At 40.0% G+C, this 27,902-nt stretch overlaps 2 protein-coding genes across 2 annotated transcripts; both read left to right on the top strand.

Annotated features, from left to right (window-relative positions):
- The first annotated feature begins 49 nt into the window (after positions 1-49).
- Positions 50-3,894, top strand: LOC109106168 (proline-rich nuclear receptor coactivator 2). Its single transcript, XM_042741311.1, has 3 exons — positions 50-235; positions 714-931; positions 1,138-3,894. The coding sequence occupies exon 3, from the start codon at positions 1,159-1,161 to the stop codon at positions 1,624-1,626; it is 468 nt and encodes a 155-aa protein (XP_042597245.1). The 5' UTR covers positions 50-235; positions 714-931; positions 1,138-1,158; the 3' UTR covers positions 1,627-3,894.
- Positions 3,895-5,376: 1,482 nt separating this feature from the next.
- Positions 5,377-27,501, top strand: LOC109106169 (protein dopey-1-like). Its single transcript, XM_042741310.1, is given in 39 exon segments — positions 5,377-5,725; positions 7,134-7,326; positions 7,419-7,600; positions 7,680-7,850; positions 8,465-8,654; positions 8,779-8,877; positions 9,131-9,230; positions 10,222-10,331; positions 12,973-13,087; positions 13,188-13,308; positions 13,405-13,524; positions 13,601-13,712; positions 14,109-14,138; positions 14,662-14,693; positions 14,695-14,893; positions 16,614-17,166; positions 17,475-17,746; positions 17,829-17,981; positions 18,087-18,187; positions 18,270-18,535; positions 18,639-20,745; positions 21,061-21,172; positions 21,415-21,597; positions 21,708-21,833; positions 21,920-22,054; positions 22,171-22,226; positions 22,316-22,420; positions 23,055-23,121; positions 23,276-23,420; positions 23,533-23,612; positions 23,853-23,962; positions 24,121-24,270; positions 24,371-24,432; positions 24,556-24,708; positions 25,372-25,508; positions 25,677-25,732; positions 25,870-26,034; positions 26,313-26,442; positions 26,643-27,501. Coding segments are annotated over 38 exon segments (7,446 nt in total). The 5' UTR covers positions 5,377-5,725; positions 7,134-7,188; the 3' UTR covers positions 26,946-27,501.
- Positions 27,502-27,902: the final 401 nt, after the last annotated feature.

Below are 27,902 nucleotides of genomic sequence, written 5' to 3'. Positions count from 1 at the left end.
CTTCTCCCTGATTGGTCAGCACACCACAAGCCCAAACTACTTAGGGTTTGTTGAGGATCCATTTTGTTGTTAGACGGAGACAAAGTGGAGAAGGAGACTAATAGCATTCCGCTGTAGCCTCGGATTTGAACAAAGATTCGCATACCGGGAAACATTTTCTCCTTTAACAGCTACAGCTGACAGACTAGACCAAGAGAAGACGACGGGCTTATTCCATCGAAGCCTAAGGAAGTCGGTAAGTTGTTTTCTGCTGAGTTAAAGACAGGGAGTCGTCGACGGTGTTGACGCCATGTTGAGTGAGAGAGTCTTTGTTTTGGTACGGGCTAAAACTCAAGTTTATTAGTAAAACATTATATAAATGACCTACAATTCCCAACGAAGTTAATTGAAAATTAACTTTTTAAAAAAATGAATCAACAGTGAAGACATTGAGTACAATGGAGGAAGATTAGATGTTTATGTAATACCATATTAACAAAATATTTCGTACAATTCGCGCTTTAAATATATCAATGCTTAAATTACAAATTATATGCACCATTGTTTTATTGTTTGACCCTATCTTATTTTTCACTTTTGCTATTTTCACTCAATTGTTTTGAACTTAACTAGTTAACGAAGCAATATTCGTGAATAAAATAAGTGTTACTAAATAGTATTTAAATCAAAAGCATTTGGGAAATAAACAAATATATGATTGTTTCTTTTGTTAGATTCACGGCTTCTAGAGCAGCGTGCGCCGAGGTGAATTCATGTTCAGCTCGGTTACACGACAAAACAACGCTCAGTGGCACATGCAAACTTCAGATCTTGCTGGACATATATGTGCAGCGAGAAGTAGATCAACTACTTTGAGGACCTGGAGCCCGATTGGTGAAGAGAAATTAAAAAGAGAAGAGAACCACGCACTCAACTTTTCTACAACAGAGAGGTGAGCGGAGGAAGCGAGTGGGGGATGGGCGGGACGCGCTGGCTGTCTCGCGCTGCACGTAGCCCTTTGTTATTGTCAGCCTGCAACAAGAGGCGCTTAATAATTCATTTAGGCTTGTTTTTAAACCAGTTTGCGCCCTTTAGCCATTGTAATCCAACTATGCTCTTATTTCTCTTTCACTAAACAAGTTCTTTGTCTTCTCATAGGTGACATCCAATCAAAACAGTATGGGAGGTGGCGAGAGATACAACATTCCAGATCGCCCGGCGCCCAAGAAGAGCCACCAGATTGGCAGGGGCAAGCAGAGGAGTCGAGACCAGAATGGAGTGGTGCATTCCGCCGCCTCAGGAGCCTTAGGGGTGCCCCATCACCACAGCCATCGCAGGGGTGAGAAGGGCACCAGCTATTCTTGGTCTCCTGAGGCGCGGCAGGCCGCGTCTGTAGACAAGAAAAACGCCTCAGTTCATTTCGCCACACCTTATGATCAGAATTGGGAGGGTACTATGTCCCATCTGAACAAACTTTTGTCAACTCAGTGTGGTCAGAACTATGCTGGAGCCAAGTTTAGTGAGCCCCCATCCCCGAGTGTGCTACCCAAGCCCCCGAGCCACTGGGTGTCTCTTCCCATGGGCGCTTGTGATCATCGCGAGATGATGACCTTTCAGTTAAAGAGCCTCCTGAAGGTTCAGGCCTAAGAAGGTCACTCACTGCTGCTCTCTTAAGCCAGTATATGAACGAAGGCTCTGCTTGGGCATCTTGCCCTCCTCTTGAATGCTCCAGCTGCGTAATAAATTTTATAGCTCTTTTTAGATTTGCATCTTAATAAGGTGATGACCATTTGGCAGGCAGATGTTTCTCCTGATGGTCATCACCTAATTGTTTTTTTGTTTGTTTTTTTTTTTAAAGCAAACTGCTCCAATTGTTATTACGTCGCTGTAGCCTTTAAGGGGCGGTCGAGAACTTTTAGTGAAGCCGTATGCCATGACAAATGAACTGGATGTCCTCCTTAATAACTCATTGCTCTGTTATGCTCCTGTTTTGTTTTGTTCTTTTTTTTTTTTTTATGGCTGTTTGAGACGGTCAGTGTGTTTTTTCTTCTCAACCAGGCCTAGGAGTAGACAAAATTCCCACCATTTCCTTGCGTTGTTTTTCGCTTGCTGGGGTTTGACGCATACTCTCGGCTTGAGTTTTAATCATGCAGGGAGTGTCAGAAACCTCTTGGTGCTAAGCACAGCAGCATCTGTAGCGTTATAGTGCATACTGCATTTCCAGGTATCTATTTTTATTTTGCTTTTTGGGAAGTAAAAGCCACTTGACTTTGTTCTGCAGGGAGACCTAAGCGAACAGAATACGAAGGGGAACAAGCTAAAGTGAATATAGGTCATTTGACTAACCTCAAGCCTAATGAGGTGGCACAACGGACCTTGTGATTTCAACACCTGTACTTTTTTTTTTTTTTAAATGGCGCTGTGCGCATTGCACTATAGGTGTTGAAATTCTTTAAGGTTCACAAGCTCTATTGCAGCATTAAACTTTCTTTTTGCATCCCTTGTGTTATAGCTTATAGCTTGTTTTTTATAAAGTTTACCAAAGCTAAGAAATCAGCAATTTTCTGTTGGAACCAGATCTTGTTACAAGTGCCATAAATCATCGTGTAAGGCATTAGCGTACATCAAGGTTTTGGTTGACACATCATTTTTGGAATTCATTTATTTTTTTCCTTGTAACTCTGCTGTACTTTTAGAACGATCACAGAGCAAATGTGCGGAGGAGGGTTATAATGCGAGAACATAGGAAGGATGTGTTCTGTGGTTTCGTCTCATAGCCTTGTTTGCTCTGTGATTGTTTTGATGCAAGCATTATGTTATGAAATGTGTGTATTATGGCACAGGGGAACTGAGAAATAGGGCGCAAGTCCAGTGAGGACATGTTTACATTGTTTTATAAGAAGGCAGGCGGACGACATTATACACACACTGCCCTTTCTCACTTGTTGTTATTCTTGCACTGCTGTTCATTAGTGTTTGTTTCAGACAATGTTGCTCTTTCAACTGTGGATATGATGAAGCACCCCTTCCCACTTAGTAATGAGTGTGGTGGAAACTACCTCTCTCGCAGAACATGATGTTAATAGCCATCTTAAAGATGACAAAACAAAGCTGATGAGTTTTGATGTATAATGGAGCCATGTAAATAATGAAATGTATAAAATGTTGTAGCATATTGTACATTTGTGCAGGAACGTTTGAAACCTGCAGATAAAGTATTTTTAGTAATAACACTGAATGTAAAAGTCACGCTAAGGATGTGGCTTGTTTTAAAAATGCTGAAGAATATTTTGTTAAAAAAAAAGAAAATTTTGCATATTGTGCGTCAAAACCCCTGCACTGTGTGATTTGTTGCCAGTGATCTTGCACAATTTTGTTTTGTATAATGCACTGTGTAGGGGCAGAGCGAGCTTTAAATGCAAGTAAAAAAATAAGAAAACCTATATAGAGATATATATTTTGAAATTGAAAGGGACTTTTATACATTTTGTTTTTGAGTTGCCTATGGAAATATAATTTTATTTTTAATGGTTTTTTTGCATTGATATAGCCCTCATTATTTTGCCCTTTATCCAGAGTCCATAAAGCAGTGTTGCATTTGCCCCAAGCCATTGGTCTTTCCTCCGCGGGCCAATGTTTGAAGCCAGTGACGCTGCATTTTACCTCCAGAATGCCAGCTAATATTTTAACCTTTTTAAAGTAAAAAGTAAATTATTTTAATGGAATGTGTAAAAGTCCTTTTCCTAAATTTGGATTTTCCTAAATCTTGAACAATTGGCTATGAATTTATCCCAACCTTGAAAATGTCACTTGAAATTGAAGCTGAAAGCCCCTTTGGTAAGAATTGGTATGTACTAAAAGATTGTTTAATTTGGTTGTCTAAAAAAAGAATAAAATGCCTTCCCTTCCCCCCCAGTACTGTCTTTGTGTGCTGTTTGTAATCTGTAAGAGAGTTTAACATTTAAAAATGGATGGATGTTCAGTCTTTATTGCTGTTTGAAGGGTTATGAATACATTAGTTATTTTAATGATGTACAAATCCTTGTTTTTGCCAATACTGCCAGTTCGAGCAGCAGGGCACGTAGAACAACTTGACACTGTGTTGTTGGACTTCGGCCCAGAGTTTTGAAACCATTTACTGTGTGGCCCATGAAACTGATAATCTATTTGGACATGAACTCTGTCTGCTCACGTAGACAGCAGCAAACATTGGATACAGTGGTTTATCGCCATGACATGTCATTAACAGAACAATTTTTAAGAATTGTAGAAAATGTTTAAGTGCTTTGAAAAGATTAGAATATTCTTAGGTAGTTTTTAAGCATTTATACTGCATTAGTTTTACAATATAACAAAACAAAACAGGCAGATGACTTATGAAATATGTCAGTATAGACTAAAGTCAGACCAAAAAAGAACAGATGGAAAAAATTACAACATATAAATGAAATGCAGGAAATGAATGGTTGGTGTTTGGCCGGAAACGTTAAGAACTAGAAGTGACGTTTGCTTTAGAGAGCATGATTACAAACAATGTTCAGGCTACAGGGAAACTGGTTTGTATCATGAACGTCTTGCAGTCGCATTGGCAAACAATGTCAACTTAACTATTGTAAATTACAAATGCCAGTAATTATATTTTCTGCGTTGTTTACATTCTGTGGTTAGCCTGCAATATTTGATTTACCCAGATAGCAACAGGACAAAAGGGTAAATAATAACGTTATTATAACTACTGTAAAGAATACAAAATTATAAATAATCCGGGGGCGATAGTAAGTAATCCCTACAGTAAATTCAATTCATCCCTCACTCTTAGCCTGTGGTAATTTAAGCGAATGTTTTGTAAATAACGTATTTTAATAAAAGTCGCTTGACATTGCTTTGGAAATGAAAGTGCGCAACGTCGAATGCATTGGTTTGTGTTTTGTTTTCGACAGCACCATCAGCTGGCAGCATAGCTACACTACTGATACCGATGATGTAATTTATTGAAGAAACAACATTTCAGTAATTTAAATTCAAAACCACTCAATACAGCCTGAATAGTGAGACTTTTTGAGCTAAAAGTAACGTTAGTAGTAGATATTACAATACAAACTCTTCAGTTTGTAGTCCACATTTAAAAACACTGTGTATTCAAAATGCACGTTTGCTGTATGAATGTGTATAATTTACATTGTAGAACAAAACGTGAAACACTTTCAGTAATGTTAACTACAGATCTTATTTTACTCATAAATCGAAAATCGACAGCAATATATATATATATATATATATATATATATATATATATATATATATATATATATATATATATATATATATATATATATATATTTCCGGGGTTTGACTCCAGCGCAGCACTGGAACTTTTATTATGAAAGAGTGCCATATCGTTTTGTTTAACCAGGAACTGCTGGCGCATGCGCAGAACGAAGCGTTTCACCTGTCAAAGACTTTCATCAAAAATGGTTTCATCCGCAGAGTGTCAACATTAAAGCTGCTGTATAACAAATGGCTTTACTAAAAGCAGATATGTGATCTCGCCAGCGGCATCCGGGAAAGCGTTTCTTGCTCTCAGTAACGTATACCCACCACCTACGTCGCATTTGACCGTAACGTTACATCGTTCACAACCTATACATTCACCAACCCATCTATCCATCTGCCCACAAGATTAACAAAAACAGCCAGACCCTCACAGCTCAGACCTTCTCAAAAAATCACCGTCCGACTGACAACGGTAAGCAGCAGCAGCTCACTGGAGAGGATCCGCTGATGTTATTCTATAGCGAGCCTGCAGTAGCTTAGCAGTTAGCGTGTGCTCATGACATTTGATTGTCTTTGGTCGGTAATTCTGTCCGTGTGTGGGAGATGTCGTACCGAGTGGAAAGATTTGGAGATATGTTTTACATGAACCACCCATTCGTCATTGTCACACTGGCAAATCGCTTTGTAGGACCTCATAGGGGCCTTCTCGTCACATAATGGTCCCTTGTTCCCTATCAGCTGATCAATGGAAATGACAACTAGCCTGCCAAATGCATCGATACCATGTACAATTTGTTGAATGTTTGAATTTAGTTAAATTCAATTGAAAAAATGTGGAAGATTTAAAAAGGCTTAAGATTCATATGTTTACGATCTTGTTTCGGTTTTGGCTATAGTAAAACCCGTGGGCTGTTATGGTGCGTCTTAAAGGGACAGTTCGTCCTCATATAGAAATTCTGTACACCCTTATGTTTTCTAAACTTGTATGAGTTTTTATTCAGTAGAACACAAAAGGAGAATTTAAGCAGAACGACGGCCTCAGTCACCATTGATTTTTATAGTGTAGAAAATGACAGTGAATGATGACTGAGATTGATATACCTATTGTTTGGAACAATATGAGGGTGAGGAAGTGATGGTTTTGGGATGAACTGTCGATTCAGTGCATTGTGTCATTTATATTGTAGTTTTTTGAAAGAATAACATGGGAAATAACAATGGCAGATTACAGTGCGGGAAAATATGGAAGAATTATTTTTTTTCCTAGTCAGTGCTTTATTGTTATTCTTTGCCCATTTTAGATTTAAAGTGGCTCACCTGTTAATAATTCAACAACCTCTCACAGTGTCTCCACCAGTGATCGTGAGCTTTTCTGAACACTAAAGGGCCGCTGTGTTTGGTTGAGTGTAAAAATATTCCACACAGTGAAGTTTAAAATGATAGCTCACCCAAAAATGAAAATTCTGGCATCATTTACTCACACTCAGGTTGTTCCAAACCTGTATAAGTTTCTTCTGTTGAGCAAAAAGGAAGATATTTTTAATTCTGGTAACCAAATAGTTGATGGTAACCACTGATTTCCATAATATTGACTAAATACTATTGAAGTCAATGATTATCTTCAATTGGTTTCCATCATTATTTAAAAGAATTGCTTTTGAAACTCATACAGGTTTGAAACAACATGAGTAAATGATGACAATGTTAATTTTTGGGTGAACTATCCTTTTAATCTTGAGTATGCTGGAATCTGGGTGTGAGCTCTTTTTTTTCCATTATCAAGCATTTGATCTACACTGCAGTTTTACTTATTGAGTACACTGCTTTTGATTGATTTTAACCTTTGTGCATTTTGTTTTCTCTGTTCCTTTACACTGAAGGTGTGATGTTCGTACGTGACCTTGGAATTGGCTTTTAGTCCCATTGTGTAGGACGATGAATGCAGAGGAGTTGGAACTCCTCGGTGACTCGAAATACAGAAACTATGTGGCAGCGGTAGATAAGGCCCTTAAAAACTTTGAGTACTCCAGCGAATGGGCCGATCTGATCTCAGCGCTTGGGAAGCTCAACAAGGTCTTTTTCTACACCCCCTTGATCACATTTAAAAGCTCCTCTGAATGTGGCAGTTGCTTTACTGATCTTATTTGTCTGTATTTTGTGGACAGGTCTTGCAAAACAATGGCAAGTATCAAGTTGTGCCTAAGAAATTGACTATTGGAAAGCGTTTGGCTCAATGTCTCCACCCGGCGCTGCCCAGCGGGGTTCACCGCAAGGCCCTGGAGACCTACGAAATCATCTTCAAGATCATTGGACCAAAGCGCCTGGCGAAGGATCTTTTCCTTTATAGGTAGAGATTGTCCAAGATTGATTTTTCTGCTACAGTGACTCTTAGTGCCTAATATGTTCCTTTTCACCCTCCTCCTCAGTTCTGGCCTCTTCCCTTTACTATCCAATGCTGCTATGTCTGTGAAGCCAGTATTACTTGGGTTATATGAGACCTACTACCTGCCCTTGGGAAAGACTCTAAAACCAGGCCTGCAGGGACTTCTGACCGGTGTACTGCCTGGTCTGGAGGAGGGCTCAGAGTATTATGACAGGTAAATAAAAATAAAGAAAAAAAGGAAAAGTTTTAAAAGGTTTTTAAACTAGAATGTACTAGTTTTATATTTATTTAATATGTACACACCCGTGCCAATTAAAAAATGTTTTTCATGCTTCTTTTAAGCCTTTTATGCTCTTCAAGGCTACATTTATTTGTAAAACAGTAATATAGTAAAATATTATTACAATTTAAAATAGCTGTTTTCTGTTTTAGTATATTTTAAAATGTAATTTATTCTTATGGCAAGGCTAAATTTTCAGCAGCCGTTACTCCAATTGTCAGTGTCCTGTGATCTTTCAGAAATCTGATTTGGTTCCCAATAAACATTTCTTATTATTATCAATGTTAAAAATAGTTGTGCTGTGTAATATTTTTGTGGAAACAAAAATATGTGTTGATTTTTTTTTTTCCAGGATTCTTTGATGAATAGATTTTCAAAAGAATAAATTTTTTTCAGAGTGTTTATTTTTACTTTGGGTAAATTAAATGCATCATTGCTGAATAAAACCATTTCTTTCAAAAAATACTCCAGTATCAGCTGGCAACTGATATGTTTCCTGATATATTGTGCATCTCTAATCTTAATCTAATTTCATCTGTTGTCCAAAGGACCAATATCCTGCTAGAAAAGGTGGCAGCCGCTGTGGAGCAACCGGCCTTCTACAGTGCCCTGTGGGGCAGCATACTAACCAGCCCTGCTGTGCGCTTGCCTGGAGTGACCTTCGTCTTACTGCACCTTAACAGAAAACTATCCATGGAGGACCAGCTGTACATCATTGGCAGTGACATAGAACTGATGGTACACTGATCAATAGACATAATGCAAGCAAAACAGCTCTTAATAATGAATGATTCAAAATATAAAAATTGTTCAATTGGCTGCCACTGAGTTTTTTTCATGTTTATATCATTGTTTTTATCAGGTAGAAGCAGTCAGCACATCTGTACAGGATTCTAGTGTGCTTGTGCAGAGGAGCACCCTGGATCTTATCCTGTTCTGCTTTCCCTTCCACATGAGTCAGGTAACAATACTGATTTATTTAAGACTTCTTTCACCTTTATTTGTCCTAATGCTAGGAACATTTCCTTAAGTTCTCTCTGAGATCCATCTTTGTTGCTTCTCAGGTGGCATAATACCTGTCCACCTTTAAAACAGATATTTGTAGATTTGGTTTGAATTCTGAGTTATTCACTAGTCACAAAATAGAAAGTTTAAAGTATTTCACATAGAAATGAAACACTAACATTATACTGTAACTGTGTGGTTCATTTCAGGCTACACGTCCAGACATGATCAGAATTCTGTCTGCAGCACTTCATGTTGTTCTAAGAAGAGACATGTCTCTGAACCGTAGACTGTATGCTTGGCTGCTGGGTGAGATATTGACGCTTCACACACAAGCTGTATGCCATCCATCCTTTTTATTTTGTCCCAGCTTTCGATGATATGGCATTCCTTAGCCATGTTTTACTTGTGTTTGCATATATCCAAGCAGATACACTACCGTTCCAAAACATATTTTTTTATGTTTTTGAAAGAAGTCTTTTATGCTCACCAAGTATGCTTGTATTTGATCAAAATTACAATAAAATAATAATATTTGAATTATTATAACAAATAACTGTTTTATATAATATTTTAATATATTTAAAAATTTAATTTATTCCTGTGATGGCAAAGAATTTTTAAGCAGTCATTACTCCAGTCTTCAGTGCCACATGATCCTTTAGAAGTCATTCTAATATGCTGATTTGGTGCTCAAGTCACATTTCTTATTATTATCAATGTTATAAACAATTGGGCTGCTAAATATTTTTGTGGATTTTTTTTCAGGACTTTTTAATGAATAGAAAGTTGAAAATAAATGCATTTATTTGAAATATAAATATTTTGTTATGTTGTAAATGTTTTAATATTTTATCAGTTTAATGCATCCTTGCTAAATAAAAATATTAATTTCTTTAAAAATGATCATACTGACCCCAAACTTTTGAATGGAAATGTCCATTAGCATTAAAAACAAACACATTTTTTTGGGAAACTTGCACAGTAGCAAATATTTGCTTATTAAAGACACCGTTAATAAACAATTACAACTAACTAGTTGCAGTGCATGCCATACTTAATTTGACAGCTTGATAGAAACATTAAATATTTTTTGGTTGACGTTATTTTGTCTCTTACTTGCTGTCAATATGCTGTGGATGAATATTGCGGTAAGTTTATATGTCTACAAATAACCTGTTATCATTTATTTACCTCATTTATTTTTTCTTTTATCTCTGTAAATCAACAAAAATGATTACAGAAATTTAATGTCTCTGTACTCATGTCAGTGTAAAAATTGTGTGCTTGGTGTTTTCAGGCTTCGATAACAATGGTGTGCAAGCAGGCCCTCGCAGCACCCGACTCAGTAATCCAGAAGAGCACGTCACACACTACTTTAACACTTACTCCAAAGACATGCTTGTTCAGGTAAGGCAAAACCTAGAAGTTCAAAGCAGAGAATAAAGTACAAACAGTAGCCGGGTTTCCATCCAAAGTTGCAAATTTAACTTATGTGCAAAATTGAAATATTGCACATTTTGCAATACATTTGCGAACAAGCACTGTTTCCATCCAACGAGTCAAAGAGAACAATATCACCACTTCCTGATAAACTGGCACTATACATCACCAAGAAAAGTAGGTGAAGCTACTGAATGTAATAATTTTCCTATATACTAAATTACTTGCACCTCAGAATGAGCAGACAAAAACAATGAATGCTGTTATTGCTTTCGGAGGTGGATGCTGCTGTTTGGGAACGCAGTCATTTAACATTTTCTGGGAGGCAATTATACAGAAATACTTTGATGACAGACTTTGCTTGGGCATTTCCGAATGACCATATAACAACATTTCAGTTCTGTGGAACAAGATCGGTCCTCTGGTTAGTCAGGATTTGCTGTCCCAAAGTGCAAAATCACATGACTTTTTTGATGCGCTTGGAGGAATTTATTCACAAAATGCATTTACTTCTCCCATTATTCGGATTAACCCTTTTTTGCACAAGTCAAAAGCCACCTCAAGTGAGCGTAAAAACTTTTGTGAATTAAGGCTTTTTTTGTTTTTTTTAATTCAGCGTTTCCATCATTCGATTCTGATGCGATACTTCAATATGCGCATAAAAGCAGGGTGATGGAAACCCAGCTAGTGAGAGTTTCACCCATTTTTTAAATGTAGCATTAGGGGTGTGATCCAAATGTTTTGTCTTCAATTAAGAAGGACTGATGTGGCTCTTTTTGTTGTTTTGGGCTCTGAGCATCAGTGGGACATCAGAAATCCCTGGTGTTCACAGTACTCTAAACAAATATTTTTCTAGACACAGACAAATCAAAAGCAGTGAAGAAACTTCAAAAGTTCTCTTACTTCTTTGAGTTTCCTTTTGTTGTAAGATCAAACCGTTTTTGTTATGTCTGCAGTGGCACACAGGTGCATGCACACATTTTGTCAATAAGCCACTCTGTGGATCTTCACTTCTTTCCATGTGGTTTACATGCATGGTTTAGCTTGCAGTGAGACACTGGTCCCAGTTCAGGCACAGACAGAGCTATGCGTTTAAACCGTCCTGCTACCCCTGGGGTTGAGTTTGGGGCTTCAGCAGGGAGAGTTTTGTTTTTGGCATTTCCTCTCTTGTTTTATTGGAGGGGGAATTGTTTGATTGCGTGCCATCTGGTTTGGGCCACTTGTTGGATCTCACTTGTTTGGAAAGTAGGTTATTGCAGGGACCGTCTGTTCCTCTGTCTGTGCAGCCATGCGTTAGACCAAGTGTGAAATCCCTAAAGAGCTGAAACGCACACACTTGCACAGGCATTCACAGTATAATGGAGATAACTTTTTTTCTCAAGGGTATTGCAGAGGAATCTATCTTTGGTACTTTTATTACATTTTAGACTTGTTACATTTTTTAAATGCATGTTATAGATCTTGTTATACAGTGGTTGCAAAAAATATTAGAACACTGGTATTTTCACCAGCTAAAAATGGTTTTTAAGGGTTAGTTCACTCAAAAATTCTGTCATTAATTACTCACCCTCATGTCATTCTAAACCCGTAAGACCTTCGTTCATCTTCGGAACACAAATTAAGATATACATAGCAAGGACATTGGTAAAATAGTCCATGTGACATCAGTGGTTCAACCATAATTATACGAAGCTAAGAGAATACTTTTTGTGCGCAAAGAAAACAATAATAACAATTTATTCAACAATTCTTCTCCCCGAGTTACCATCTTCCGCCATTTTGGTGAGTACCCCGGAACGTAATCAACATAAACAGCGTTGTTTACGTTCAGTAGACACCGTGCACATGCTAAACGTAAACAGCACTGATTATGCTGATTACGTTCTGGGGTACTTTCCAAAATGGCAGAAATTACAGTTGAACCACTGATGTCACATGGACTATTTTACTGATGTCCTTGCTACGTTTCTGGACCTGGGAACATTTCAGTTGCTTTGCTGTCTACGGAGGGTCAGAGAGCTCTCAGATTTGATCAAAAATAACTTAATTTGTGTTCCGAAGATGAATGCAGGTCTTATGAGTTTGGAACTACATAAGGTAATTATCATTATCATTAATGGATGAACTAACCCTTTAAGTCAGTTATTTCTATCTTTTGCTGTAGTGTCAGCAGGAAAAATTAATGTTTGGAAATGTAAACTGATATTTCCTACCGACAAACTACAGGAAAAAATAGAAATAACTGACTTAAAACCATTTTTAGCTGGTAAAAATATAAGTGTTATAATAATTTTGGCCACCACTGTAGATTGTGAATGATTCATCCATGTATATATTTCAATTGTGTGTGTGTGTGTGTGTGTGTGTGTGTGTATATATATATATATATATATATATATATATATATATATATATATATATATATATATATATATATATAGCTACTTCTGTTTCATTTCAACTTTTAGAACTCTATTTAACTAACACTGTTAAAATTAATCTTTAGCAAAGATTTTTTTTTCACACTGTACATTATCATTTATTATTGTTACTGACCAGGATTTTATTGTCAGTGCATGCCTAAATTTGTCTGTCTGTGTGTTTGTAGGCCATGGTGGGGATCTTGCAGGGGAAGGCTAGAGGAGGGGAGGAGGAGAGCATCCTGATGCATGACTTAAAGCCATTTCGCATTCTCATCAGCCTTCTCGACAAGCCTGAGCTGGGTACAGCCATTACTACATGATGTCTATGGTAGATAAATGCTTAGACTCACAGAAAGAGTGCTTGCAATTGCCTTGATGCCTTTTTGTCTACTTTATTTAGGCCCAGCAATCTTAGAGGATGTTCTGATCGAAGTGTTTCGCACCCTGCACACTCAGTGCTGTGCTGAGTTGGACCTTCAGAACCAAAACCCTTATAGCAAAGACCAAACTCAGCTTAGCAGGTCTGCACTGCTTTTATCTCACTAATAGTTTTACATTATACAGTTGTATATTGCAACATTTTCAGTGTAAATTTATTTTGTGGTGTTGTTTTTCAGCAAACTCAGAGAGAACAAGAAAACGGCAGAGCTCATTAAAACCGCTAACCTTTTGTTTAACTCCTTTGAGCCCTACTACATGTGGGATTATATTGCACGCTGGTTTGAGGAGTGCTGCAGGTGTGTGTGGGATATTGGGAGAAAAATATAATGTATTTTTATTCCATACTTACTTAACCTCTTTCTCTTTTTGTAGGTGGACTCAGAGCAGTCATAACCCTGGAAAGATTATGAGCTCTGAGACGTCAGCACGCTCATTGGTTGAGTTCTGTGAGCTGGTGGACTTCTTGTTGGACATTGTATCTTTGGTTGGTAAACTTTAGACTTAGAAATAATAATTTAGCAATTTAAATGTTTAGATTACTGCTTTTTGATAGCTAGAAAAAGTAATTCATGTAAACATGCTGAGATTTAGATGGTCTAATCTCTTTTCATGTTTCTTTATGTTAGTTATAGGCAACTAAACTACATTTTAGTGACACTTGGATTGTCTTAGCCTCATAGTTTTGACATTTTTTACATGTGTACACAATTTTATGTGTGTGTTAATGTCCTTGTGAAAGTTTGAGAGATCATCTTTATCTTAGTTTCTCTAACATTGGTTGTGAATGAACCAATCAGACTTTCTGAAGTGTGTTTTCTGGCCTCTGCTCTGCTCGCTTCTGTCTGTCTGAAAATCTCTGCTCTCTTTTTCTTCCCTCGAACCTACTAGAAGTATGAGGGTTATCTGCCAGGTACAGTACTGCTCTTACTTGCCTTCTCACCTCACCTTCACTTCACTCTAATTGTTTGGCTACCTTCCCAGAAACATCCATATTAAAGTGCCTGTAATCACTTCAGGTTTTCCATTTCCTTCTCCCTGCCTACTAAAAAAAGGTAAAGTGGGAAAAGGTAAAGTGGGCCACCAATCACTCTTGACAAAAATAAACGGCACTTCAGCTTCAAACCACTCACATACTCTGATCTGAAATGCCATGAACACAGATAAGCAGAGTGATACAAATATTAAGATGTCTCTAATATGACATAATAAATGTTATGATATATGATTACCTCAAAAGAATTGCTCATGTTTATCTATGGATGTTTTGCAGAAGGTAGAACCATAAACTTGCATGTGCTCACTAATTAAAAAGCTTGCTACTTCTTTTTATTCAACACATTAAGCCTAATTTGTCCTTATTTGCTGTTGCAGTTTCGTTAACCATCACTCGTAGTGTATAGTATTGACTTAATGCTGTCTTTTTGTCTGTCTAGGAGACGTACATTGAGATCCAGACAGAGCACCTCTCAGTTGCTGCTTCGGATGGTTTCTGCTCTTACCTCACACCTGCAGGCCCTGGGCCTCAGAGAGCTCACCCACTGTCTGCGCCTCTGCTCGAAGATCCTCAGCAAAGTCCAGCCCCCTCTGGTGTCGCCCCTTGCACTGCCCTCTGGTCCATCTTGTGCCGCAACTACCCCTTCTGCTAGAGACAAAGATGAGAAAAGGGTGAGAGTAGACAATCAAATTATTAAAACATGTTCAGTGAATACATACCCCAAGCCAATTTACACATATGACTGACTTTCTATATAAATTCCATCTTTATCTGTACATTTTAAACTTAAGCTAAAGCATAATATTTGCAGGGTTTACACAGTCATGGAAAAACTGGTATTGTTTTAATATATGTAAATGTTGACTATTTACTCTTCCCTCAGTAGCTGATAAAATAAATCAAAAGAAAATAATAGAATCCAATTAGAATTTTAGTCGCTTTGAGAAGCTTTTATTCAAACCCAACTAGGGAAATACATTGGCACCAGTGCATGGAGAGAGTGTGATGCTTGACTGAAACATAACTTTCACTCTCATCTCTGCCCTGTGCTTCATGTACAATTTGTTTAGGCTTTTCTCAGGGAATATGTTGTGTAGATTAAACAGTAGCTTGACTTCATTATTCAGTGTTCACTAATTGTTTTAAAGTCTTTGAAAACGGTCTCTACAGCATTAGTCTGTTCAAGACAAGCCAATATGGCCTGTTTGCTATACAAGCACTGACCTGGAAACAACCATCCTTTTGCCTGATGGTGTGTGTCTTCCACTGACTCTGTGCTCTGGGTCTAGTAGACTGGATGGTCCTCCCTCATGACATAAGTTTGTTAGGGTGTGTGTGCGCCATGACCTGTTTGCTACCTAACTAGGACTATGTGTCTCAAGTGAAGCTTTATTGAAATTATGCCAGACTCCCTGGATGGTGCCAGCATGCAGGGAAAGAAAGCAAGGGAATAGGGATGAGACGTTCATGCACAGCTGAGTTTCCCTCTCTAGTGGGCGCCAAGTCTAACCTCTGAGGCCCAAGAGTCTGTCATTTCCACTCAGGTGAAAATGGCCTTCAACCTCTCAAGCTCTCGCCTTTTCCTCCTCTGGGGCTTATGAAGCACACGGTTTACCACCTGAGTCTGGCTCTGTGCTGCTACACGGTTCTGTGATTGGAAACACTTAGCTGTTGATGTATGAATGTTTTATAGCCAGCCCACAGTGTGATGGAAAGGGCTTCATGTAAAAGTGGAGGACTACGAGAGATGTGCTCTTAGAAAAAAAATTGCCTCTAATTTGACAAGAATAGAAAACTTTGCAGCTGTATATGCTCTCTCTAAAAGTATATAATAATATATTATAATATATTTTCGACATGATGCAAATAGGAATTTGCAAAACTGCATATTTTTTAAATCGACTAGTTGGTGGGATGCCTGAATGGAAAAAAACGAAGGAAAAAAAACACAGTGTAACACAATACTTTAAAGGGTTAAAATTAAAAATGCACGTTTTCTTCTGCTCTGATAGCCTAGTGGTTAGCGCACTGACATATAGTGCAACTGCGCCTCTGGTGACCCGAGTTCGGGTACCATCTCGCAGGCCATTCCCAACTCACCACCCCACGCTGTCCAGTCATTCTCTACAGTCCTGTCTGCTAAAAGCATGAAAAAGGGCAAAAAAACATTTTTACTTCTGCACAGTTTTTACTTTTACTGTGCAAACAGTGAAAGATACTGTTGTCTGCAAGCTAACTAAAAGTACCACACCTAAAGATACAGAAAATAATCCAGTATATTTCATTTGAATTATTAAAACTACCTTGACTGTGAAACTTTTTAGGTTTTGCACTGTGGTGTCTTGCTGGAGAGTAATGAATATAAACATTTTCATTCCCTATCTTTCTCAGACTCTACCAGTCACCCTTGAAGTCTCTGGGAGCACTGATGTATTTAATGATGGCGAGAATGCTTCTAGCAGCCGGTTGTCAGAAAGTGGATTTACTGACTTCATGCAGTACCAGGCAGAACGTGGGGAGCAACCTGATAACATGCACCATCCTGAAGATGGTGCATCCAGCCCTGAAGATGTACTTATTCAACCCAAAACTAAACCCAAATCTGGGCTCAGTAATTCAGCCCACATCAAGCCCCAGGACAAGCCAGTGATGCAGTGCTGCCTTGAGCATTTCCAGCAGTTCCTTTCTTGCCTAGTGAGGCTTTACATTACCTCAGGCGATCAGACAGAGGCAGGGAAGAGCTGCAGTGCAGAAATGGACACTCTAACTGTGGTGGCTGATAAAAGACGCACAAGTGGGTTTGAGGAGATGATGTCTTCTGAGCAGATGGAGTGTCTGGCTGCATTCACTGCTGCCTGCCAGCTCTTCCTGGAGTGCTCTAGTTTTCCAGTCTACATTGCTGAGGGAAACCTGAAGTCATCACCCACTAGAGAGGAGCAGGCAGGTAAAAATTACCTTCTGTTGCCATTTCTTAACTTTAACTCTTTACCTAGGTGTGACCAGGACATTGTTTTGCTTGACTGCCACCCTGAAACATAACTAAAGAAAAAAAGTGTTGGTTATCACTTTAGTATACATTCCTTACATGCATAATTGCACAATCTATGTTTTTTCACATGGATTATACCTTTATCAAATGCAAAGGGATTCTGGGGCAGCTAATGAGTATAATTTATATAAATACAAGGTTTGTTTCACACTCAAAATCCTTTTATGTAGCATATTTATTTTGTGCAAATGCTTGCCCGACAGGTGAGAGTGTTCAGCCAGCGTTGTGGCTTCAGACCCTGATGGATGCGTGCTGTTCAGCTGCTGATTCCAGTATTCAAGCGGTGGCTATCTCACTTGTAATGGACCTTGTCGGACTCACACAGTCCGTAGCTATGGTGACAGCTGAGCGTGTGGCAAGTCCAGACACGGGCCAACCAATGAGTCCAAGCCAGGGGCGTGTTGCAGTGGTGATTCGACCGCCACTCACACCGGGTATCTTGAAGTACATTGCAGAGAAAACCAATTTCTTCAAGGTGTGCATTAATTCCTTACTCAGTTGCATTTTTTGTAGTCTCTCCTTCTATCTTGATCACCTCCTCACTTCTTTCCCTGTAGAGTGTAGGCCTTATCTTATGGGATCAGTTGGGAGAGGAGACCCCCCAGCACCACAAGCGCAGTGTGGAGCTCTTTTACCAGCTTCACAATTTGGCTCCCTCACCCAGCATTTGTGAAGATGTCATTAGCCAGCAGCTCATGCATCGCGACAGGGTCAGTCATACATGCACCCCATACATACATGCACACCCCACTAACTATTGCACAACTATACATGCACTGATTTGTTTTCACATCTTTTACCAAATTTTATTTCAGAGAATACGTCTGGAGGCTCATGTAAAATTCTCAGTTCTTTGGCACCTAACCAGAGACTTGAATATCAACAAGTCCTCGCCTTTCAATCGGACCTTTGACAGGTAACAGCACTTCTATGGTACAAGAAGTCTAAATATGCAAAAACAATTGTTCAGTTACCTCACCGTTCTTTTTCTCTTGTAGGTCTCTGTTTATCATGTTAGACAGCCTCAGTTATTGGGATGGCTCTGCAAGTGCTGTTGGCAGGGCCTGGCTGAACCAGGTTTTGCAGAGACATGACATAGCTCGTGTTCTTGAACCTGTACTGCTTTTGCTGCTGCACCCAAAAACCCACCGTGTATCCATACAACGGGTTCAAGCACAACGTCACTGGACCCAGGTCTTTTCCAACCCACTGGAACAAGAGTCTTCTGAATCTATCTACATGAGGGATATGGGCTGTACTGAAAGTAAGAGGGTTTTTCTAGCAATTTAAATAGATTTAGCATCTCCATTTTTTTTTTTTACCAAAACAAGTTAATGCTAACAAACATGCATTTGTCTCCTCTGCAGATTATAACCAGATATCAGGGGATGGCCACGGGGGTGTCCAAGCATGTGGCAGATGCCTCCCATTGGATGATATGGAACCCTTTAGTCTCACAGTTAACCCTTTGAGTGACAGTCTTTCTCTCTTGAGCCTCAGCAGTGAGAACCTGCAGCTCTGTGGTGAATATCAACCTCCTGATCAGCAGGGGGAGCCCCAGAGCTCAGATTCGAGTGGCTCTCAGTCATCCACTGTAGACAATGGCAGCTTTGATGAACAGGAGGGAGGTGGTAGCACTATTAATATATCTGATCCTGTACTTTGTCAATCCGTTTCATTAGAGGAAGAGTCCTTGCACAAGGCAGTGTCTGCTGTGCTTTTTGAGGTAGTGGACAGGGTGGTGCAAATGGTGGAGAAAGAGTCCTCTGAGACACCGTCTCCTGATGGCTGGCCTCAGACAGACTCTGACAGCTCCAACTTGTCCACCGATATGTCCAATGGCAAATGCAACACCCTTGCCCCCTTCTCAAACACCCAACCTAGAACGCTCCCAGAACTGGTTGCAGGGGGAACCTTGGAGTTCCTGGCTGTGGCTTCAATCGATGCTTCAGGGGAAGAAGAACATCGGGAAGGCATTGCTCGCTATAGCTCCTCTCCTTCGATCATTATGCTGCCCGATGATGGTGGCAGTGCTGCCATCGAGCAGAGTCTCCAGGTTGATGAGCCCCACCGCAAACGAAGCCACAGCAGCACCCAGCTCAGCCTAAAGGGCAAGATTATGGAGCGTCTGGTTGATAAATCCCCAGGAGCCAAGCCCAAAATCAAAAAGGTCAAGAGGAAAGATGATGAGAGACGCAAGACCAACCAGGCCGAGAAGAGCCGGCCACCCAGCATCTTCTTTGGTGACAGTCTTGACCTGGAAAACTGGTACAGCTGTGGGGAAGGGGAGGTGTCAGAGATTGAGAGTGACATAGGCTCACCCAGTGGTGGGGCTGCTAGTGGGGCAGGAGGATCTCGCACCTCTGGGTCACCTCGTTTTAACATCCATCCCCTATACCAGCATGTGCTGCTGTATCCTCAGCTTTATGACTCCTCTCGGACTCTGCATGCGCTCTCTGCCATTGCTGCCATGCTACGTGCTTCACCAGCAGGATTTGTGAGCGCCATCTCTACCACCAGCATAAACAACACATACACGCCGCAACTCTCTCTTCTGCAGAACCTGCTAGCACGCCATCGCGTCTCTGTCATGGGCAAAGACTTCTACTGCCCCATCCCGCAGGACTCGCACTCCCATTCCTTCCGAAGTGCCATGTTCCTGGAGATCATCATCTCCCTTTGCCTCTATTTTCTGCGCAGCTATTACTCAGCCCATGTGGCAGCCACATCACAGGACCTGGCAGGCAACCATGCCATGCAACTGACCAGCGTGGAGGTGTTGACTTTGCTCTTCAGTGAGCTCGTCAAAGTCATCGGGGGCTCAGCCAAGGGCTTTGCAAGCTTTATTTGTGACGTACTGTCCAAATGCAAGGTGCAGAAGGTAGTGCTACACTGCTTGCTTTCCACCATCTTCAGTGTACAGAAGTGGCATGAACACCGTGTCCGTGGCACCAATGTGGCTGCCGTTGAGGAGGGCCTTTCAGAAGACAGCATCATCAATCTGTCAGAGGACCAGTTGGACAACTGCAGTGCCATACAGTCACAACTCCTGCGTCTGCTGCAGAGCGTGGTGGTGTTGGAGCACCGTGTGATGATCCCAGTGGAAGAGGGTGGTGAGGGAGGTCCAGGGTCGACTGGGTCTAGTGGAGTACCTAATGGCCCCGGGGCTGGGTTTGAACTAATTGGAGGCGAGGTAGAGCATGTCAACCCGCAACAACCTATGACTTCCCTGCAGTACCTGCATGGGCAACCCATCACAGCTCAGGGCATGTTTCTGTGTGCTGTGATCCGAGCCCTGCATCAGCACCATGCTTGCAAGATGCACCCACAGTGGATTGGGCTTATTACAGCCACTCTGCCATACATGGGAAAAGTCCTTCGGCAAGTAGTTGCATCTGTTACGCTTCAGCTGTGCAAAAACCTCGACAACCTTATCCAGCAATACCGCTATGAGACGGGCCTCACGGACACCAGGTACTCGCCCACTTAAGCTACGTAGCAGAGAAACTGATTCATATTGCAAAGCATGTTATTATTAAAATCTTTAAACTGTTAATAAAGAGTATAATCACAAACAAATTGGTTATTTGTGCTTGAAGTCATGTGGTAGTATATTTACTTCCACAAGAGGACACTGTTTAGCCTCAGTTATTGCCCTAACAATGTCATGGCAGGCTTTAAAAGGCACTTTAGGGAGTATAAATGAAACACTATGCTCTTTTGAAGTAATACTTTGTTTATGAAGAGAAATCCAATGTGTGTTTGTGTGTATACTTTGTGTATTTTTAGGCCCCAGTGGATGGCACTGTGTATCCCTCCTGACCTGATTCTGACTGTACTAGAAGGAATGACAGCCATAATCCATTATTGTCTGCTGGACCCAACATCACAATATCACCAGGTGAGGGAGCTAGCTAGCCATGTTTGTGTTTCATGCCTCCTAAATGCTGGATAGAGTGGACAAAAATAAGTGAATGATACTTTCATATACTGCATGTATGTATGTGTGTGTGTATACATATATAATGTATGTATTTATAATAATGAGTGCATGATTTTTTTCATTATTATTTAGTGCTCACTGCTTAGGTGTGGATTTTGAATTAGAGTTTTTCTAAATCTTTATGTGCATGCATTCCTCAGCTACAGGCAAATGTAGATCAGAAGCACCTTGCGGAGGCCCGTGCAGGGATTCTCTCCATCTTGCACACCATAATGTCCTCTGTAACCCTGCTGTGGGGCGTTCTCTATCTGGCTGACAGTTCTGACAGGCCAGCTGCAGCTTCTGCCTGCTCCACCTCCAATATCAACCTAGGATCCACAAAGGTACCATGAGGAGACTGGACTTGTGTCTTGAAACATGTGATGACTGTGCTTTAATGCTTCTTGTAGTCCATGTGCTGTGCTAACTAGAATTGTTTTCATGGTTTGGTAAAAATCTCAGGCAGCAAATTCTAGAGCTGCTGGGTCCAATCTCAATGAATCACGGGGCTCACTTCATGGCCGCTATTGCCTATGTGTGGAATGAAAGGAAGCAGGCTAAAACCTCATCCAGGAACAAGGTATGAGCTACACCAGAAGTCAATGGTTAGTTTTGTACCTTGACACTACAAAACAAACATATTTAATCTGTGTGCCTGTGTTTTAGGTAATTCCCATAGCTAGTGAGGAACAGCTTCTCCTTGTGGAACTTGTTCGTTCAGTAAGTGCCATGCGAATTGAGACAGTGATACAGACAGTGAAGGAAGTCCTGAAGCAGCCCCCAGCCATCGCCAAAGAGAAGGTATAGTAACAAATACACCCGACTGCTCTTGTAATTCCTCTCCAGTCAGGGTCTGTTACTGCTGTAGGTTTTAAAGTTGACTTTAAGATTCACCTTCGCCTTTCATCATTTTACAGAAGCATCTTTCCCTGGAGGTCTGCATGCTTCAGTTTTTCTATGCCTATGTGCAGAGGCAAGTGAACTCTACTAATATCAGTATATGTCAAAGGTATTGTTTAAATTACTCTGTCAGTCTCACTGCTCTTTCCTCGTCTACTTTAGAATTCCAGTGTCTAGTCTGGTTGATAGCTGGCCATCACTCTTGGCATTGCTAAAGGACTCTGTCCAGCTCAGTCTGCCTGCTCCAGGACAGTTCCTTATACTAGGGTAAGTGCTTTCTCACTAGCACAGCCATACTTTAATTTTGAAAGAATATTCATTTAGTGGTTTTACCTGTAAATGGTGGCAAATGAAAGAGAGTGAATGTGTCTAATAACAAATTATATGAAGTAAACCCTGTGTAAATGTTAAGTTTACCCAGTGGTTTCATTTTGAAAATAGACACGTATACAATATGTTAAATTGGTCACTTAAGGCTTACACATATATTTTTTGAAAGATCACAAATTACCAGTATGTGATTTTTTTTTTTTTTTTTTTTTTAAGTCTTCATTAATTATACACCCCATTTTATTGGAATGTCCTTTTTAGGTAATATTAAGCAACATTTTATTCGGAAACCTCATTAATCTTTAAAAATATTTCTCCTGTGAAAATTCTAGAGAACTTATATAATTGCTATATCTGTTACATTGTTGTCAGAAAATATTGTGAAATTATTGTATATCATTTTCTTTGTTTATTGAAGCTTTTTCATAGTTATTGTTTTATTGTTTATAAATTTCTACACTAAGTTTGCCATAAAAATAGCATTTGCTGCTGATGTTAAAAAAATAAACAGTAAATAGACACATATACAATTACAGTAAGTATTAGAAATTAATTTGAATGTTTTCTTTAGTGTATTGAATGAGTTTATTCTAAAGAATCCCACCTTGGAGAGCAAGAAAGACCAGCGAGAGTTACAGGTGACATTTCACTCACTCTGCACCCTTACTTCCATTAAAAGTACAATGTTTTTTTTATATATATGGTTGACATGGTTTGACTTGGTATCAGCTGTTTCTCTTACATGTTTTTTTATTTATTTTCACATTAAATTATAAAACCATGATTCCACAGGATGTGACCCATAAGATCGTAGAGGCCATTGCCACGATTGCAGGCTCATCCTTAGAACAGACCACATGGTTGAGACGAAACCTGGAGGTCAAACCCTCCCCTCAGATCATGGTGGACGGGGCCAGTCTGGAGGCCGATGTAGAAGGTCAGTGACCGTATCAGTGTTTATGCAAGTGTACATGTACATTGAGTCATGTTTGCATGCACATCGGCATGAGTGTATGGCGAGTCTCTCACTAACACTATGTGCATTTCAGATCTAATGCTCACAGTCATGGAGGCCTCCAGCTTCACTCCTTCTGTGTACAGTGTTCATGCCCTCACATTGTTGGCTGAGGTAATCACAGAATGTTAAATCCACACTCATTTCCTTCTTTAAATCACAGCAAAGTCAAATCTACCACAGTCGGTGCAGCAGATAACATTTGTAGGGAAACTGGAATTGCACACCAGGAACATTGACAGGTCACCAGAGGACCTCTGTTGTGTTAATTTGGCTTTTTTGTGGTTTGTTGTTTTAATTTGGCTTTCTGTGGTTTGCATTAATATGCTCATGTATGCATGGGTGTCTTTGCAGGTCTTGGCTCATCTATTAGATATGGTCTTCTACAGTGATGAGAAGGAGAGAGTGATTCCTCTGCTGGTCAACCTAATGCATTACATTGTGCCCTATCTGCGCAACCATAGGTATTTAGTCTTCAAAGTCCAAAACTTGTAGACGCAGGATGAGGAAGTGACAGATAATTGGACACAAAGTTTCTGAAGCTGCTTCAGTATCTTGGATTTTGTAATACAAATATATTATAGGGATCAAGATCTTGTTGCTCTGTCCTCTTTTCCACCAGTGCTCACAATGCCCCCAGTTATCGTGCATGTATCCAGCTGTTGAGCAGCCTCAGTGGTTATCAGTACACCCGGAGAGCTTGGAAAAAAGAAGCCTTCGACCTGTTTATGGATCATACATTTTTCCAGATGGACTCCTCTTGCGTCAGCCAGTGAGTACTGTACAGCACAACATGTCCTTTCTTCTTGTCGCAGTGGTTTTACTGCCACTCACAGGGCAATGTGACCGTTAACCACATCTCTCTCTTTCAGCTGGAGAGCAATCATAGACCACCTGATGACTCATGACAAAACCACTTTCAGAGACCTGATGAGTGAGTCTTCCCTTTCTACTAAATGGGCCATACAGCTGCACCCATCTTATTGCTTTATCGTCATCATCTAGCTGATGTTTTTTTGAGCGTTGTAGAACTTGCTAACATTCTGTATATGTGCAGCCCGAGTTGCCGTGGCTCAGAGCAGCTCTCTGAGTCTTTTCACCAATCGAGATGCAGAACTTGAGCAGAGAGCCATGCTACTCAAACGATTGGCCTTCACCATCTACAGCAGCGAGGTGGACCAGTACCAGAAATACTTGCCAGACATCCAAGGTACACACATCTATTGACTTCAATAGGGATGGTGTGATATGTGCTTTCGGGAAAACTAATATGTTATTTTTTTGCCTGACTTCAAACTAACTTTTGCTTTCCACACCATCAAAATCAAGGGCAGAGGCCGATGTCATACAGACTTGCCTGTAAAATTCTAGGGCTGTATCCCTAGACATTATGAGCACTTTGTTCACTAGAAGTGCTGCGGCATCCTCTGATGAGATACGGGAATTCATTTAGCATGACGCTCATAGTGTATAGGTATTCTCAAGCAGAGGTTGAGTGCACATTTGTTGTACACTTATTAATGCAGTGCATTATGGGATTGAATAAGTGCATTTATTAATGTCCACTATGGTTTTGGACACTACTACAATTGGCTGCGCCCATAATTACTGCACTATAAGTGTATAGGCAGCAGTTTAGGACACAAGCCTAGTAATCATGAAGACCTTGGTTTAGGTGTGTTTATTTTGGATTGGACCTAAACTCTGAAGGGTAGTGGACCTCCAGGAGCAGGACTGGACACTCCTGTTCAAAATGGATCTTATTCATTTCTTAATGTCCGAGTTTTTATGTGTTAAAGAGACCCTACAATTGCACTAGTACCCTGTCAAAGCATAAAAATAAACTGTAAGTAATATGTTGATGTGATTTCAGAGCGTCTTGTGGAGAGCTTACGACTCCCTCAAGTGCCCATCCTCCATGCTCAGGTCTTCCTCTTCTTCAGAGTGCTGCTACTGCGCATGTCCCCCCAGCACCTGACCTCACTCTGGCCCACTATGATCACTGAGCTAGTGAGGATATGACACACCTTGCACATTTACATATTACATATAATCATAAACAAGCTGTAAGCTCTGATTCTGAAATAACAGAAGTTCCTGGGGACAGTCTTATTTGGTGGACTTTTTTGTCTCCTTCCTTTAGCACAGTTCAGTAGGCTTGTTTGTTTCTTCCTTCAGGTTCAGGTTTTCTTACTCATGGAACAGGAACTCACTGCAGATGAGGACATCACCAGGTACTCATTATTTAAATCTTTAGCAATCCTCAATATTTTAGCTGTTTTATCTTCTCGTTTCTGTTTGAGAAAAACGAGTTAAAGCGTTTTGGTTGATTCTTTGTGTTGTATTCTGATGTGGTTTCTGTTTTCTCCAGGACCTCAGGTCCATCTGTTGTAGGGCTTGAGACCACATACTCAGGGGGCAACGGCTTCTCTACCTCCTACAACAGTCAGCGCTGGCTTAACCTCTACCTGTCTGCCTGCAAGCTGCTGGACCTGGCCCTCGCTCTGCCCTCTGAGAGTCTGCCTCAGTTCCAGATGTGGGTGTCCTTACACGTTTTGACACACTGAATGTTTGAAATGTATTTTAGTACAAGGCATCAATGTTTCTTGTTGAAAGCTAATGGAATAGCTGTATCTTTTGTTTACACTAAGCTTATGAGTGCTGTTCAGTCAGTTCAAGTATATTCTCAAGACTGTTTTTTAAAAACCTCAGTTTAGACTGTTCCAGTACTCTCTGTTTTTCTTCACTGATAAAATTCATTACAAATATTGAGCATATTTAATGTGAAAGACATAATAATACTCTATACCACAGGTATCGCTGGGCTTTCATCCCGGAAGCTTCGGATGACTCTGGTCTGGAGGTCCGAAGGCAGGGGACCCATCAGAGAGAGTTCAAGCCCTATGTTGTCAGACTGGCTAAGCTGCTGAGAAAAAGGGCCAAGGTAATACTACCATATGACATTTGACCTACATTTAACAATGGAAATAGATTAAAATTCTGTCCTATTGGAGACTTATTATTTTAACAAATATTCATTCCACATGATTAGCATAGGGCCTATGGATTATTCAGTAGGTTTGCTAATGCTTTTAAGCCTAAAATGTTCATTAACTCTCATGGGAATACCTCTATTATCTCTAGAAAAATCCAGAGGAAGACTGCTCCACACGCACTCTGTCCTGGGAGCCCGGACAGCTCCTGCTCACCCTTTATGTGATCCGCAGCATGGAGCAGCTCCTCCCTTTCTTCAACCTTCTCAGTCAGGTCTTCAGCAGTAAAGGTAACAGCCGCTCAGGGCCATATCACAGCCCCACTCCCAAAGACAGCCCATTCCCTGGCAAGGATGGCAAGCTGGAGAGCCAGAAAGTCTTCTGGAGCCGGGCCAGACAGAACATTGAGGAAATGGTTGAGAAGGACTTTCTTGAGGGACTCATCAAAACGTGACCTGACATGAACAAAAAAGTGAAAATTACTGAGCTATGGCAAAAACACTAACACCTCCCCTTTTAAAAATGGAAGAGAAAAACCAAAAAAAAAAAAGTTTGTAATTTTTTTTTGCTTTTCTAATTAATGTGTTTTTCCCAAAAGCTATACTATTTAATTTAAGTCTTTTACTTGTAAATATGGCCCATTGTGATTATTTCTTTCATTGTTTGAGCCCATAGGATAGTATGATGATACTGTGCCATTCCATATTGTGGTGACTTGCCTAATAAAGAGACATATCATGTGAATTTACAATTTTTTTGAACTCCCTCATGCACAGAATGGCTTGTAGCAGACCTCATGTCCATAACTAATCAAACTTGCACTAATGTTTATTTCCTTTTGGATTCGTTTTCAATAGTGTCAGCAAAAACCTTTTGTGTACAAAAAAAATATATATACATATACATGGACAGTTAAAAGTCATGTTGCTTTGAAAATGATCAAAGCCATAATGAAAATATATTGTTGCTTAGAGTAAATGGGAGAGAGGAAATAAAAAAGAAGTGTTTCACATGTGCCACAGCTGTTTTTTTTAAACTGTGATCTAATTGAACAAACGTAACGAAATAACACAGCTGTTTTTTGTAATGATTGAACTAATTTAACTAAAGAATCCTTATGTTTATATAATTTTTATGATAGTAATGTTAAGATGATTGTAATGATTCTTTTATTTTATTGAATAATTGTGACGAAATGCCTCCTCTCCCGCTCCTTCTCAAAGACACCGGCTTTGACCCGGCTGATGATTGGCTGTAATGTGTCAGCTCGTGCTGAGGAGGCGGTCAGTTTGTGAACTATTCTCACTCACCAGAGTTTTGACTTATTTTCCGTGTGTTCCGAGTGTGTTTTTATATTGAGTGAACTTTTTATATCTTGTATGTTATAATTTTTCGAGTCTGTTTTTATTGT

The sequence above is a fragment of the Cyprinus carpio genome, chromosome B16 (genome assembly GCF_018340385.1).
Source record: "Cyprinus carpio isolate SPL01 chromosome B16, ASM1834038v1, whole genome shotgun sequence".
Lineage (NCBI taxonomy): Eukaryota > Metazoa > Chordata > Actinopteri > Cypriniformes > Cyprinidae > Cyprinus > Cyprinus carpio.
This window is presented reverse-complemented; position numbering and strand designations above follow the sequence as displayed.

Coding starts and splice junctions, on each gene's coding strand:
- LOC109106168 (XM_042741311.1), top strand. CDS start 1,159: ATGGGAGGTGGCGAGAGATACAACATTCCAGATCGCCCGGCGCCCAAG.